The 17,034-nt window shown below is 37.8% G+C and overlaps 1 protein-coding gene across 1 annotated transcript in view; it reads left to right on the top strand.

The window, feature by feature from the left end:
• The window catches only part of LOC149080855 (cubilin-like), a 159,574-nt gene that overhangs the window by 125,434 nt on the left and 17,106 nt on the right, over positions 1-17,034 (top strand). The window contains exons 60-63 of the mRNA XM_089237523.1: positions 2,420-2,634; positions 7,427-7,632; positions 12,575-12,737; positions 15,474-15,685. Coding sequence (XP_089093649.1) covers positions 2,420-2,634; positions 7,427-7,632; positions 12,575-12,737; positions 15,474-15,685 — 796 coding nt within the window. The remainder of the gene's footprint in view (positions 1-2,419; positions 2,635-7,426; positions 7,633-12,574; positions 12,738-15,473; positions 15,686-17,034) is intronic.

Below are 17,034 nucleotides of genomic sequence, written 5' to 3'. Positions count from 1 at the left end.
TCTACAATATCTGTACATGGTCTATCACAATAGAAGACAGCAGATTATCTGCCCAGAGTTACAACTAAATAGTCTTTCAGCTGTTGCAAGAATGCATTGTGCCACACCCTTCTCATGTAGCTTTAAATATAGTATGTCATTACAATGAGAATTCAGTGCTCTTTTTCTTGTCCAGCACCCGGAAGCAAATGGGGCACATGCCCACAAATTTACAGGGCATTGAATTTGGCTGCCTTTTGCATTATAGGCACGCCTCAAAGAAACCTGTACAAGAACCCCAAAAAATAATGTTTTCCCCAGGGCACGAATTGAGATACAGGCTCTAGGTTTGGGAGGGGCTTGTCAACCCTGTACCTGTCGTGGTACCCTGTTGTGAGTACCCTGTCCTGGACAGAATCTTAAAATATTGCTTTGATAAGAAGCCAACGTATAGCTCCATTTAATCAATACATTTTTTTCTATGTAAAGCAAAGTATTTTTAATTCATTTTGCTCACCCCCAAATCTAGCAGCAGAGTGGGGCTGCAGCCTTTACACCGACCTAAGTCCGGCCCTGCTTTTAACACACCAACTGTAGTTACAGACACCCTGTCCATTTTGTAAGTTTAAAATTATTTGAGGAGTAATGAATTGTCTATTTTGGGAGGGCAGTAAAATATTTTAGAGATTAAAAAAATGTGATCTTGTATATAAATGTCTTTGTTTGACTTAAAAATGCCAGAAGCTGACAAGAAGCATGGAAATTTTTGCAGGAGCAAATCATCAATGTATTTTGTGTTATTTTACCCAAAGCAGGGAAATAGAATGTGTAGGGGGGGGGGAGAACAACTATTCACATGACTCCACCAGATGAAATTCTCTCATTCGATTATCATATCTGTAATTATTATATAGCAAAATACAAAAGGCACTGCCCGGGTTTTCTCCATATACTGGCAGCACTAAAGCAGTTACAAACTATTGGAAAGGCATATGCATGTCTGAAACACATTGTTTGGGAACCCTGACAACCAAAGTAAACATTTCAATAGTTATTATTGATGTGCACGAAGCATTGTTGCCCAATGGTTTTTTGCCTGATTTGGGCATTTGCCCAGCTCCGATGAATTTTTAAAGTAGCCTGTCATTCATGTTATGTCCTGTTTAGTAGGGATGCAACAAATAGTGATTTGGTCAAATAGTCAAATGTTCGACTGATGTTTTAGGCAAATACCAAATATTCTGAGGCCGAATAACAATTTTCTTAAAATTCATCGCAATTATAAATAAAATTGGAGTTTTAATTAAAAATAAAACTATTGGCTATATCAAATGGTTGATATTGTGTGAATTTTAATTATGCAATTTATTTAAATAAATATTTAAAAACTGGTGATTGAAATGTTTTCATTGCCATAATACTGACAATCAAATTTAACAATGATATATTGTATTTTAAAATTTTACCTACGAAATCAGTTTTTTGTAACACTTGTTACTAATTGAAATTTAATTAAGAAAATGTCAACCATTATTTACTCTCAACCAGTAATGTATCATAAAAATTGGACGGCTTTTATAGGAAAGGAACCAAGCGCTATTTTTAACATTTTTGAGATATACCCACATCTGAACTATTGAAAAAGAGGTGGGGGATTTTTTTTATCTAATTAGAACCAAGGGACATATAGGCTGTAATGCAGTCTGTGTGCACTTGAACCAACTACCAAACTGAAGAGATAACTGATTCGAAGATAACTTTGAATAGCTTTTTCTCAGTTTTAATTTAATGGTGCTTAGTTCCTTTTTTATAAAAGCCGTCCAATTATGACTTATTTTCTTATTTTTCTTCTATAGATGCTCTTTGCCTCTTTCAGTAGATCAATATGTGTTTTGTTTAGGTATCCTTCAGGTAGTAAACTAGTGTAATTCATGCTCACTTCCACCTTTTATTGCAATAGGATTCTATTTTCAGTTTCACGTTTTACTTATTCTAGAAATTTAATCTGACATAACTTCTTGCACAGAAAGGGATACACGCAATGCAATTAAAAGATAATCAGTAAATTTTTAGTTTACATAAAATATTCCAATTAATGTAATTTTTTAAAATTAGTTTGTTGTGCTTAGATTTACACAGATATTTGACCTATAATACCTAAGCATTATTCGACCGAACCGAACATTTGGCAAAAGGGCTGAATACTAAATAGCAGCCGAATGTTTGTCCTATCTCTACTGTTTAGTATATATACAAAACATTCTGAGCTTGTAGATTTGTATAGAGAACATATACACACACAGAAAATCAATTTTATATATGCAGATTTTACAAGATATAAAGCCAGTAACGCATTCTGTAAAGTATGACTGTCATATATGGGATATATTGCTTAGTGTTGAAAAGTATTGTATAATTTTATTTTTCTCCCTTGCTTTAGGTTTGTTTATTTCGAGCTGGAGCCTATCTACAACTGTGGCTTTGATAGCTTGAAAGTATATGATGGAAACTCCAGCGGAGTACTTCTTGGGAAGCTATGCGGCAAAGAACTCCCACCAATTATCAAATCGAGTTCAAATCTTATGACTTTGCAGTTCTCAACAGATCATAGTCAGTCGATGAAAGGATTTGAGCTTGTGTACTACAATACCTTTGGTAATAATTTACTATTATAAAGCAAAGCTCTTTTTTTTTGATTATTTACATGTCAAGAAAAGGACTTGATAAAGCCCAGGTGGCAGGTGAACTAAAATATTGGTATTGTCCCCTAAAATTTTCCATGTGTGATTACTTAATTGAAATCTGAGGAAGATAGTTTTTTCCTTTGGGGTTTTTTTTTTTGGAATTTGTATTAGTGTAAATACCAGCATAGCAAAAGTGGAATGGGGGTCACCATGTCTTGGAAAAGTCAAAAAGAAACATTATTTTGAACCGGTTTGACTCCTAAAAAACTTTTCTGGCACCTAGATTTTTTTACGATTTGTCAAGAATTATCATTGATTACTTTATTGTACTTTATGAGCCGTTTCGGTAGTGAATCATGAGATGAACGATAATTCTTAACTAATTTATTACGGAACAATATTTACATCTCGTTCCCGCCATGTTGTCATTCCCTTTAAGTGTTGCCACCTTCGTAAAACATAATACTGTATTTTCTGGTGTTGCCAGATACATAACAATTCTCCCACACTAAATTAAGAGATGATTAATGATACAATCAAAAGTTATACACAAGAATCAACACTTGAACAGTCACAAGTTCAATCTTTGAACTGGTTTTCTAGAGCGAGTTGAGCGTCTCAGTTGAGTAGTCTGAGCTGGAGGAAAAATAGTTCTTGTTGATCGAGGAGTTGCATTTGAAGTTTGCTCTGTTTCAGTAGAAGCATCTACCATAGATGAAGTCTTGTGTTGGCAAATTGCAGGAATCTCTCGTTGACTTACATGATCACTAAAAGTGACAGATTTCTTTTGAGGGAAGTGTCTCATAGGAACTGATAGTCGAATAGGAGTTGGAGAAGACGGTCGATTGACTTCACACCGTCGAAGCTGTTCAAAATGTCTCTTGATAATGTATCCATCATCTAGTTCAACTAGGTAATGAACATGACCCAATCGTTGAACAACAGTTCCATACTTCCATAAGCTTGAATGAGTGTAATTCCTTGATTGTACTCTATCTCCTTCCTTGAAAAATTTGTCAAAGACTGGCTGTGTTGCATTGTTCTTGTATGACTCAGGAGTTGTAGGTTTGAGGAGATCTAGCTTTGTTCTGAGATTCTCTCCCAACAATAATTCTGCTGGTGTCTTTCCACATGAAAGAGGTGTAGCTCTGTACCGAAACAGTAGTTTACATAATTTTTCGTGAAGTGTTCCTCGTTCGAATTCCATGCATTTCAGTTTTGTCTTCAGGGTTTGGCAATAACGTTCTGCTTGTCCATTTGTTGAGGGATGACCAGGAGCTATCATTCGTTGTCGAATACCATTTCGTTTGCAGAAGTCCATGAATTCTTGTGATTTGAAAATTGAAGCATTATCACTAACGAGAATTTCTGGCAGTCCATGTCGACTGAATATTTCTCGCAGGAAATGAATTGTAATAGCAGAATCTGGAGCTTTCTTCATGTAGTAGATTTCTGGCCATTTAGACTTTGCATCGATGACAAGTAAGAAAAAATGTCCCATGAAAGGTCCCGCATAGTCCATGTGAACACGTTGCCAATTTCTTGTTGGACTTTCCCAATTGTGCACTGGAGCTTTCTGGGGGTTTTTCTTGACGTCACAACAGTTCTTGCAACTTTTCACTAGACTTTCTATGTCAGAGTCAATATTCTTCCAATAGCAGTAATTTCGAGCAAGTGCTTTCATCTTCACTATTCCACAATGAGTTGAGTGTAGTTCTTGAAGGATGGTTGGTTGAAGTGTCTTAGGTATTATTACACGCTGTCCACGAAGTAGAATTCCTTCTTGTAATGTTATTTCTGGGTCATATAAAGTTCCTTCCATCACATTTTTCTTTAGTTCACGTAGATCATCATCCAATTCTGTTTCTTTTCGGATTTCTTCAGAAGTAATTGTGTCTGTGGATATGTGTCTAATCACTGATGCTTGCAGGATGTATTCATCATCAACAGTATTGACTTGTACATCTGTCAGTGGTAAGGGACTTCTCGACAAATAGTCTACATTTGCATGTTCGGATGATTTTCGATGTTTGATGTCATAGTCGAAGTTGGAAAGGAAATGTGCATACCGCAACATTCTTGTAGCTGACAATGCTGGAAGTTTTTTCTCTGGATGCAAGAGAGTCATCATTGGTTTATTGTCCACTACCAATGTGAATTTTCGACCAAAGATGTAATCATAGAACTTTCTGCATGCCCAATATACAGCTGTAGCTTCTCGATCGAGCTGGCTGTAATTTTTCTCAGCAGCTGTTAGTGATCTTGAAGCGAATGCAATAGGACGTTCACTTCCATCAGGCATAATATGCGATAATATTCCGGATAGACCATGTGGACTAGCATCAGTAGCCAAAGTCACTGGAAGTTCTGGAGTAAATGGTATGAGGACTTGGTCACTAGCAATTTCAGACTTGATTTTTTATCCATGCTGCTTCACAATCAGCTGTCCAGTTGAACGGAATACTTTTCTTGAGAAGATTATTTAGTGGGTGAAGTAACCTTGATGCACTCTTGATGAATTTCGAGTAATACATAACTAAGCCCAAAAATTGTCTCAATTCGTCAACATTTTTTGGTCTGGGTGCTTCTTGAATAGCTTGAATCTTAGCTGGAGATTTGTTCAGTCCTTTGGAAGTTATAACATGTCCAAGGTATTCTACACTTTTTTCAAAAAATTTACATTTGTTGATATTTACATGCAAATGATATTTTCGTAATTTATTTAGAACATTCAGCAAGTGTGTTGTGCATTCCTCATAAGTCTTGCCTTGTATAATTAAATCATCAAAATATGCAGTTACTCCATCTAAATCTTGAACAAACTGATCCATGAAAGAATGAAATTCGTTCGGTGCAGTTTTAATACCAAAAAACAATCTTTTTGCCAAATAAGTACCTCTATGTGTAGAGATCGTTTGAACTTTTGCACTATCTTCATTGACTGCTAAATGCAAATATGCTTTATGGATGTCCAAGGTGCAGAAATATGATCCACCTCGTAGCTTGTTGAATATATCTTCAATCTTGGGTATTGGGTGTCTGGCATCATGAAGTTGATTGTTTACAGTCACCTTATAATCAGCACAAAGTCTTACAGAACCATCAGATTTTGGCACGATGACAAGTGGAGTTCCCCATTCTGAATGATCCACTTTTTCTATGATCCCTTGATCACACAAGTTATCCAGTTCTTTTTCAACTTTTTCACGCAAAGCATATGGTACTGGACGAGGTTTAACAAACACTGGTTTGGCATCTTTCCGCAATTTCAGGGAGCATGTATAATCTGGAATCTTGCCCACTGTTTGTTCAAAAACATCAGAGTATTCATTGACAATACTAGGAACAGATCTTTTTACGGCACACACAGGTATATGCTTGACACTTGAGGAATCATGAATGTCATTTATGTTGATATCCAATTTACGCATCCAATTTCGACCAAGGATAGGTTCTCTCTTCAAATTGACAAGGTATAATTCTTCTTCACTGGATTTAGCATTGTAGCATACAGTCACTTTGACGTATCCGATAGGTTTGAAAATTTCACCTGTATAACTTCGGAAAAATATATTTGTTTTCAGGATCGGAAGATTTAGGTTTAAACGCCTGTAGTCACTTATGTTCATGATGCTCACACGACTACCAGAGTCACATTCGACGATTTGTCAAGAATTATCATTGATTACCTGAGACCATTCAAAAATTACAATAAGGTCACAGTATAAGGTTACCCTTATGGACAAGACAAAAACTATGTAATAATTATGAGTAAGCCAAATTTGCTGATTATGCTTAGGACCTTTAAAAACTAACAATATAAGCAGGGCCAGTTCTGGACATTTTTAAAATGCAAGCAAATAACATTTTGATGATAAAAAATCACCCCCCCCCCCCTTTTTCAGTTGGTTCCCTAATAAATTGGCCCTCTTCAGAGGCTTTATAGTTTGCCGTATTCAAGGCCGGACGCCTTGTATCTTAAGTGGGGAGGGGGGGGATTAATTTGGAAATTATGACAAGGCATGACTAGAGGCAGATTCAGGGTTTTTGCACCTGCGAGCTAAAGAACTTTTTGCCGCCTTTTTCCCATTCTAGTTTAACTTTTCTGACCACTCATTCCGGAAATTTGCTGCTATAGCTTGTTACTCACATGCTTTCACACTTTCTACCTCCCTTTTGTGGTCATTCCCAATATGCTTACTCTCTAGGTCACTTTTTTAGTCACTCACTGAAATGTGTCTTCATTTTCCAGGTCACTTCTATGTGTGCACACTCTTGAGGTAGCACACTGTTTTGTTACCCACATCCTTGCATAATCTTTTGGTTGCTCACTGTTCTGATCCCTCTCTATATGCCACTCTTTTCATCGTTCCCATGCTTGCACATTCTATAGGTCATTCTTTTGGTCGCTCACTGACTTTGTTCCTTGATCTCTTAGCAGAAGCATATTTATGGTATAGCTTCTCATTTTCCTGATCTTTCAATATCTATGCAGAGGTGGATTTATGGTTTTGCCACCCCCCTTCTTCCCATTCTACACTAATTTTCTTGACCACTCATTCCTCAAATTTGCCGCCCTGGACTATAGCTTGCTCAGCACCCCCCCCCCCTTTTGTAAATACACTACTGAGTGTGACTGTATCACATGAATATCTCAGTTTGTGTTTATAAAGTTTGAGATAAACAAACCAAAGCATGATGCCCCATAGAACTGTATAATAGTTTATTCAAGATAATGAATAATAAAATTATCCTTTTTTCAGGTGTCACACAAAACTGTGGTGGTGTGATAGTTTCTTCAAGTGGGGAATTCGGCTCATTGGACTTTGATAATGACGGAAAATATGAACCAAACCTCGATTGCTCATGGAAATTGATTGGGACAGAAGATAAAATCATCAAAATCACTTTTACACAATTCAATCTAGAACCTCCTGTGAATGGAACATGCATACATGACTTTATAGAGGTGAGTGATAACTATCCTATGGTATGAGAATGTAGGCTTTCAGATAATCAGTTGTGCCTGATTATGGTAACAAAGAAGAGTTAAATAATTTTTGGGATGCCTTATGCACATTAAAATATGGTAATAACTTGTATAAGGAACCCTTTTTTTCAAAACCAAAAATTGGGTCTGAAAATGGGGGGTTTACATGAATAGTATTATAGATATTAATAAACTACTTTCAACTTGTCGAAACTCAAATCTTCGTTTTTTGCAACAGTTCAACCTTCATCTACCTTTTTTAACTCCTGTATACATATTGAAATTTTGACACAATAGTTTTTAAACTAGAGAGTTTTCCTCTCAACTTCTTCTATAAAAACAGCAGTCATTTAAGGGACAGTACTTCAGAAAATAAGAGTATATGGACTGCTAAACAATTAAACAAATGATGATATCATCCTCTGAATAGCATTATATCAAACTATCAAGGAAACATATTTTCTAGATATTATGCTGAGGTGAACTCTTAAAGAAAAGTCATCTGGTCTCCACCGGGAATCGAACTCAAACCCTCACACAAACTGGACAAACATGCTTAACTTAACTACTAGTTAACCTCTATTAACTTCATCAAATGGGGGGGGGGGGTAGGGAGAAGTAGGTAGGTTTTTTTCTTCTCAGTCCAAGCTATTATGAAGAGTTGTCCTGTGAAAGAAAAGTCATCTGGTCTCTGCCGGGACTTGGAGCCAGGCCCTCTTGCAAACCAGACAAGCATGCTACTATGTTTTTACCAGGATGGTAAAAACCATTAACGGTAAATACTGTGACAACTCTGACACTAGATCTGATAAGAGATGTCAAGAGCATATCTAGCTTCAAATTTACTATTTATGTGATATGTCTTCAATGACCCCGTCAATTCTACCAGGGGTCTTCAATGCATGGCTGTCTATTTTGTAATGCATGTAGCATAGCTTATATAGTAGCCTGGGAGGGGAGATGGTCTTATTAAAATGTCAAATATGTCCCTGCGGCTGCATCAATGATTAGAGGTGCACTTAATGATTTACACTATTATAACCATTGCAGATGATTAAATAATGTCGTAAGCAACATATGACACACCAATAAATATATGAGCTGACTAACTGCCAAACGTAAAGCATATGAAGGATTCAAAAATCAAAGTTTGAACTTGGATTCCGGGTCTGAAGTACTTCAACCCCTCCCCCCCCCCGTTCCATGGCTGTGGCAACCAATCAAATTCCTTGATGCCTCTTGTCCATTCGCATCTGCATATATTTAACCCTAGAATACTAACTCCACATCTCAGAGACATAGAGATATATGCAGTTAACATGAAATTTTTATCAGCTTTTTTAGTTAGTATTCTAGGGTTAAAAATGACAATTTAAAATTCCCAATAACCCATCGTAACAAGCAGTGACAAACTCAAAAAAGCTTAAGTATACACTGTGGACCATTGATTGGTCAGCTGTTAAAAAGTCTTGGACTCATGGGTAGAAACTGATCTTCAAATTTAATATAGTGAAATCCCTGTTAACAGTCACCCCTTTTTTATGGCCGAATAATAATTTTCCATTTCATAGCAAAAGTATGAATTTCAAACCCCCAATTAACATCACCCCACTTCTACAAAATAATTTTTTCCCGAGTTGGTGACCGTAAAATAAAGGCTTTAATATATCTAGCAATGTGCAACTTATACACTCTATGATGATGTAAGAGCTGGTGTTGGGGAAACATTGAGAAAATGAACTGGTACCAACAATGGTTTTTGCTGAGAGAATCTCTCTTGCAATTGAAAATTGCCCTGCAAAATCCTTATCAATTACAGTACTCTTTAGTATAAATTTGCTCCTGTAATTTTAATATTTCTCAACCACTACCACATTTGTATGAGCATTAGAAAATCCATATGCATTCTTTTAAAAAAAACGAAGCACCATGGAGAAATTGACTTTTTATTGATTATTACTCATCGATACTTCGTGTTCATCAGTACAGATCCACGGGATCTCTTGGTGAATTTGTTTTATTATTTTGTGCTATTTCATAGTGTTAAATAAAGTTCAAAAAAATAAATAAATAAAAAATAAAAAAAATAAATTAAGCATGTGCAAAGCTCATTCACAGATAATGAAATGATTTAAAATCAAAGCTGTTGGACCCATCAATGGCTAGAAATTGCACATTGAATGTCCAAATCAGTAATTGGTGAAACCCCCTCCCCACCTGGCAGCGATGTGCATGCTTATATATGTCGATGTAAGGAGTGGTAAAGATTCCTAATTTCACCTAGCGATACATTCTGCCAGCCATCAATTGTTGCTCCAGATCTGTGACATTTTGGGGTGCTCGAATCTGTCAGCCTACCATGTCCCATACATGTTCGATTGGTGAAAGGTCCGGTGACCTTAATGGCCAAGGAAGAGTATCAACAACACGGAAGCAGTCCAGAGATATGGGAGCATATAGGGCCTGGCATTATCTTGTTTGAAAATGGCCCCAGAATGATGTGGCATGAAGGGTAATGCAACTGGCCCCTGGATGATGGATGTGGCATGAAAGATAATGCAACTGGCTGCTGGATGTCATCAACATATTATTGAGTTGCACATAATTAAAGTTGTATGGAGGACGAGTAGAGACAACCTGCTGTCATAAGAGATGGCACCCCACACCATCACACCAGGAGTAATGGCTGTATGGCTAAAGCTGATTGAAACCGCTGGCCCTGACCCCTCCACCGGGTCCGATGGTCATCTGCTCCAAGACTGAAGTGGATTCATCACTGAATGCTGTGTAATACCAGTCTGCTGGCAGCCATAATGATTGACTACGACACCACTCTAGACGACTCTGCCAATGTTGTGGGGTTAAAGGCAGGTGTCTTAAAGGCCACTGTGAGGCCCCACCTCAGCCAAGCGGTGTGAGATGGTGGTGTGAAAGAGTCTGTAGCACGTTAGGTAGCAGACAATGATGCGGTTGGGGCAGTTTGGGCCTGTTGCACAATCATCTGGTCTTGCCTTATATTCATGCACCTTGGCCTTCTGGAACCTTCATTCCGCTGATGAGTTCCTTGCAGCAATTTTGCACAGCTGTGTCCATATAGGTTGGTATGACCAGCCAGCTTCACGCATCCCGCCCAATTTATTAACGTATTGTTGTCGTTACCTCCCGGTTCTTTAATATTTTCCCCCCCAGTAACCACTGAGTGGATGACAACAATGAAATAGGCAAAGTTTAGATAGAACTATAACATTTATTCAATTATATTGTTAAACCATTAAATCAACGTCATCACAATTATCACAGGCCTTTTATATGTTAAACTATTAATTAACATTTCATCACAATTAGCACAGTTAGGCTTTTCTCTCATTGTCACAATGAAACAGAAATATGAATCGATCTCACCGCAGTGTCCAGGTTTTCACGTGTTATCACATCGTCTGGTAGATACTCCCAGGTGTCTGCCCCAAGGACTCGTCGGCACCAGCTTCAGACGGTTTTGGTGTAAACACACACGTTGAGATGAAAGGTCAGCTACTGCACATGGAACTGAAGATGAAGGTCCACGGGTAGCCGGTCTGGCCACTAACCGATCACTGGATCACGACGACGTTGAAACCTTACGTGCGATGAGATGGGATAAGTGCCAAGGCACACTTCTACTATTGTAACTTCATTGTATTTATGAGGCGATCTAGCTCACACCATGACAGGGCGTGACTCCTTACTGATTAAATCGTTGAGTCGGTCGTAAGTCGTAAGCAAGGAAGTCGTAACTCAGCACATCTCTAGCTGGCTTTCATATAGCAGCATTCCCACAATGCCTCACTGAAGAACCAATCACAACATTGAAGGTGCGGTATTAGCTTGTATCTAATTTACATAGTTTCATGAGAAAAGGAAATATCGTAAACATTATAATATTGAATCTGGCAACCAAACATAACAAATTGGCGGCCGATCGGCGGACACACGATCCTACCGGTCGATCCCGGAGACAAAGGTAAAACAATGACTAGAATAAAGACGATTTCCACTGGAGCCCCAATTGGTAACGTTACACTTGCAGCAATTTTTCACAGCTGTGTCCATATAGGTTGGTATGACCAGCCAGCTTCATGCATCCCGACTATGCGACCATGTTCAAAGTTGCCCAATTGGCTATGAGGTCTTCAACAATGTCGTAACGGCATTATTGGTTGTGTCTCCAGGGAATTTTAATGCCGAAAATGAGAAAAGATAAACCATCTGTAATTGTTACCTGTTTTATACAATGCGAGTTACGCATAGAAACGTGCGCTATGACCAAAGTTAACATTCATTGGTCTTGAAAATTTAATTATTTGCACTCGGCATAAAAGAATTTGCATGTGAACTTTCAAGACGGTTTATTTCTAGGTGTGTTTTTTTTTGTTTTTTTTTGCAAAAGAGTATATAAAATTGATTTTTTTCGTCTTCTCTATACAAATCCACAATTTTAGACTGATCATTGAAAATTTTTCATATATACCAAACGGGACCCAACTTGAACGATAGGCTACTTTGACAAGAGTTTTCAGAGCTGGGCAAATGCTTGAAATGAGCAAAAATTTGTTGAGCAACAATGGTTTCTGAACCTCAACAATGACTTTTAGAATGTTTACTTTGGTCACTGTGGTTCTCTAGCAATGCATTTCAGACATGCATACGCTTTTACAATGGTTTGCCACTTCTTTAATGCTGTAAAGTATTGTGTATAATACTTTATTTCCTTTATAATGGTTTGTCACCTCTTCAATTCAATTCTCCCAGTAATTAAAGAAAACCCGGGCAACGCTGGGTGTTATAGCTAGTATTAATTATAAATTTTATGGTGCTTACATATTTTGTATACTTTACATACTTCGTGAAGAATGGAATTATCATCCTAGTATTTTTTGTACAGGTAAGAGATGGTCTGTTAGGGGACGATCCCATCATTGCTCGCTATTGTGGCATTGAGAAGCCTGGTGCTATAACTGCAAGCAGTAATAAAGTAATAGTAATCTTCCATTCCGATGACAAAGAAAATCTTCAGGGATTTCGTGCCACCTTCACATCTGAGCAAAGTTTGTACTAATTATTTCTTTATTATTAGTATCTGTTTTTTTTTTATGTAATAGCTGGTTAATTTTCCCATATGCATATGCCCATGAGTACAGATATGGGGTGGAGCATTTTCCCCAGCGTTAGTGACTGAGCTGAGTGATCTAATGTATATGCCTATACAGGGTGTAACTAAACTGATGGTCAGAACTGTTAGGAGCAATAGAACTCGCTAGAATAAACAACCTTCACCATACAATGTGGGGTTGGAAAGCAAGCCAGAGAGTGCTCTTTCTCTGAAGTAGATGAAATGTTGCCTTTTGAAGAATTTGTCATTCAGCTACTATTCGTTGACAGAGATGCAGCGATATTCGAATATGGAGAAGATCAATATGCATCTTATTAATGGGGGTTGCAAACGGCAATGCCGTGGAAACAGTAGGACTTTACCAGGACCGCTGGGCTCTCACTTGTCCTCCTTTTTCTACTTTCATGTAAAATGTCTACTTTTCCTACTTTTTTACCAAATCCTATCAACAAAATTTGTGTAATTGATTTCAGTTGAGCAGGGAAACTTCCATATATATTGCCAAATATTACATATGCAGTAGATTGCGCAATTAATGATTTTGCCAAAGCAGAAATTAAGGTTTTTCATGTTATTTGGGTTTGGGGGGGGGGGTGCAGTATATGTAGACGATTTGGTTTATTCATTTTTCTTTTGCTTAGTTTGAGGGTTCATTAGAAACTTCTGTCAGGAAGGAAAAAAATTTGTATTTACTACTTCATGGTCTTGGGCAACATTCATCATTCAAAATTATAGTCCACATTTGGTGTATAGGTGATACAACACTTTGCATTACAAAGCAGTTAAATACACAAGCCTATTCTAGGTTTGGTGGTTCTGATGATACCCAATATAGCATTCAGTTGTCTTCTGTATATTTAAGGTATGGCCAATATTTACAATGCTCAACAAAGAGCTAGAAATGAAAGTGCTTCATTTGTGTCAAAAACAATTACGCTGGTATTGAGCAGTAAAATGTAAACAAATCCCTTTAAAAAAAGGATGGACAACGCAGTAAAACCAACCGGTTCACCTTGACTTATTTACATGAGATCTTGTAAGTTACACATTTTGCATTGTGGTCTTGGAGGAGAGTCATTCTTAAAAAAAAGAGCATGTATTCATAATATGCTGTGCATTTTTGAAGGGAATTGACAGACTCTGCACTTTGGAAGACTACAAAAAAAAAGAATATAATATATGGTATATTGTGAGGAAAGACAGAAAAGAATTATCTGTGTTTTGGCCAAAAATTGTTTTTGTAACCAAGTCATTTCTGTCAGTTTTCTTTGGCTTGAGTCAATCTTATAGGATACTGAAATAACAGAAAACTTTTAAGGGATTTCTTTTAATTGTGATATGATTATGTTGTCTGGGGGAGAGAGTTGGAACTCTCCCTGTCCTACTTTTTAGGCCTGCTTTTTCCAATTTTTTCAATGGGAACCTTGGGATTAATTTCTAAACAGGGCGGTACCCGACTACTACTAAACCATACATGTACCTTGTCTATATTCCTCTGCGAACCTCTAACGAATTGGTACATGTTAGAGTGTACGTGTAGTGAAACCTGATGTGAAGTTTGTTTCTGCGTAATGCTTGTTGTGTGTGGTGCCGCCGTCTGCCACCAGTTTTTCTAACTATGAATGAAGTGTAATGATTGAATAATTGTACTCGCGATGCGAGTCCATCACTATGACCACTTGACCACCACCACAGTAGCAGCGGTAATAGCGGCTGCCATCTCCAACTAGTTTAGCCCTTAAATGAAATGGATTTCCCATGTGTTACATATGTGTGCACGCTGGCTCCTCCAACAACGGCAGCTACAGTTTGCAGTATCTGCCCTGTTTATGGACCAAGCTATGTTCACATTCAGCTTGTGGTCACTTATTTGAGCATTTATTGTAAAATTTTTGATAATAAATATTCTTTGCCTTTTAGTATTCGTTTTTACTATATTTTACAATTTCACCACACAGGCACCCTTTCCCAGCTCGCCATGTATTTTCCGACCTCACATTGTACAGGGAAGTTGTTTGTTTTGGCAAGTTCGATCCCCCACTTACAGTTCTGACCATCAGCTTAGTTACATCTGGTATATGAATTAAAATAATCATCTTCCCCCCCCCCCCCCAGCCTTTGAAGGCCATCTCCGCCTATGCATATGCCTGAAAAGGCTCGTGACGTACCCCTTGGAGTACATATACAACAGGCTAGGAACTCCTGCAATAAATCAACAGAAGACGATACATATCACGATACTTATCTCCAGCTATGGTGGGGCGGGCAGCGGGTGTGATTACACAATGTGATTGCATGAGTTTTTTTCTTAGTTCCTCGATAATGGAGTAGTTTTGAGTAAGTGTGATAATCAGGGCCATCTTAAGAGCATCTTGGGTCCCCGGGCCAAGTGATTTTCCTGATGCCCTACATTTAAAATTTTCAAAAAATTCTACTTCTCGTTTTTCTGAGGTCCCCGGGTGTGTCCATGCATTAAGATGGCACTGGTGATAATAATATAAATCTATGTGTGCCATCTTGAAAGTTATATAACATCTGTTTTTTAATTATATTTGACATCCATATTTTTATAGGCATCTTTTTTTCAGCCACCTCGTTGGCCATTTTGCCCGATGTGGCCTTTGTATTTGCATATATTTTGTTTTAATTTCATCATTTCATTTCTGGAAAGGTCTCTGTGGTTCAACTTCTTTGACTGTATCAAATGTGACCGGTACATTAACATCTCCTAACTGGCCATTACCATATCCGCCAAACATTTACTGTCGCTGGCATTTTTTCTCCGGGACGAATACTTTAGTTTCGTTTGTACGTCTATCATTTGTGGACTTGGATATTCCATGCGGAGGTGGTGATTATTTGAACGTGCATCCTGAGAATCGGGTAAGTGCTTGTGTTTTTTGAGAAACATTTACATTAGTAATTTTATTCATTAATATTTTTCACCAGCAAAACCTTTTAGAATCCAAGTATGTACAGTCAATGCTCATTATATTGTCCATCATCGTTCTGTTGAACATTGATGTTAATTGGGTGATAAATGTGAGGAAAACGTAAAGGATAGTTGTTATTTGAAAACATTTGGTACTTGCCAATAACTGTAATGGATATTATAACGATCATGAATTTGAGTGGCTGTTTGTTATAACGAGCATTGACTGTATATAGTCTTCTGTGGGTATCCTGCGAAAGAGGCCCTAATCTTCCTTACACAGTCAGACTTTTCTGATATTGTTTAACCTCGCAAATGCTCCTTTGAAGCTGTGTGGATGAACGTGGCTCGAAAGCCTTTGGGTTCCGCATTCCAGAGCCCTCTGATTTGTTTTACTTTGTTCAAGTTTTGCACTTCTGTGTATGCATAGGTTTTATGTTTATATTCTTGTTAGTTGCACACATCTAATCTCTAAGTGTTTGTATTATATTTGTGTGTGTACACGTTGATTTGAATCTTGTATTCGAATGTATATTGCCAATTTGAATGCACATACATTATTAGGAGTCTTTTAGACCCCAATTATTATTTTTTCTCTCCTTGTGTTTCAGAATTTTCTCCAGCACGACCTCACCCTCCAGGGCAATGAGCTAAAATTGCATAAACAATAAAGCCTGGTTGTGCTCAGTCTGTTCTGTATACAGCCAAACTTGGTTATGACAACAAAGAAGATTCCACAAAATTTTGTTGTTATAACTGAGGTGACCATTAAACAGCATGGACTGTATTAAAAAAATAATTATATCAAGGTTTTCACATCTGGCTGATGCAAAGATAAATCCAATAAAGAAAATTCACCTGCTTTGCAGGGAATTGAACCCATGCACTCCCCCCTCTCACTTGCTTAGTGAGTGTACTAGACTACAAAGCTAATGAACCCTCTTTCCTTAGAGCTCGTGTGCACTGAATGGGGCCGTACATGGACAGCAAAACCTAACTCAGACCAAAGCTCACAATATCTGACACTGCCACCAGATGGCAACTTATCCGAAGATGATCTGTCAAACCTTCAGTAATACGTAGCAGACAGTGACATCATCTTTGGATAAGTCGCCATCTAGTAGTTGTGAGCTTTTGTCTTAGTTAGGTCCAGCTGTTCATGTACGGTCCCGTTCAGCGTACACAAGCTCCTAAGGAAAGAGGATTTGTTGCTTTGTAGTCTGTGATTTTTAGTTGTGATTTGCTTTGTAGTCTAGTGGTCTAAGGGGCTCACCTGGCAAGAGAGAGGGCGTGAGTTCGA

The sequence above is a fragment of the Pholcus phalangioides genome, unplaced genomic scaffold, assembly GCF_987345545.1.
Source record: "Pholcus phalangioides strain wild (caught in Gottingen) unplaced genomic scaffold, Ppha-v1.0 ptg000010l_1, whole genome shotgun sequence".
NCBI lineage: Eukaryota > Metazoa > Arthropoda > Arachnida > Araneae > Pholcidae > Pholcus > Pholcus phalangioides.
The sequence above is the reverse complement of the archived record's forward strand: the minus strand, read 5'-3'. Positions and strand labels throughout refer to the sequence as shown.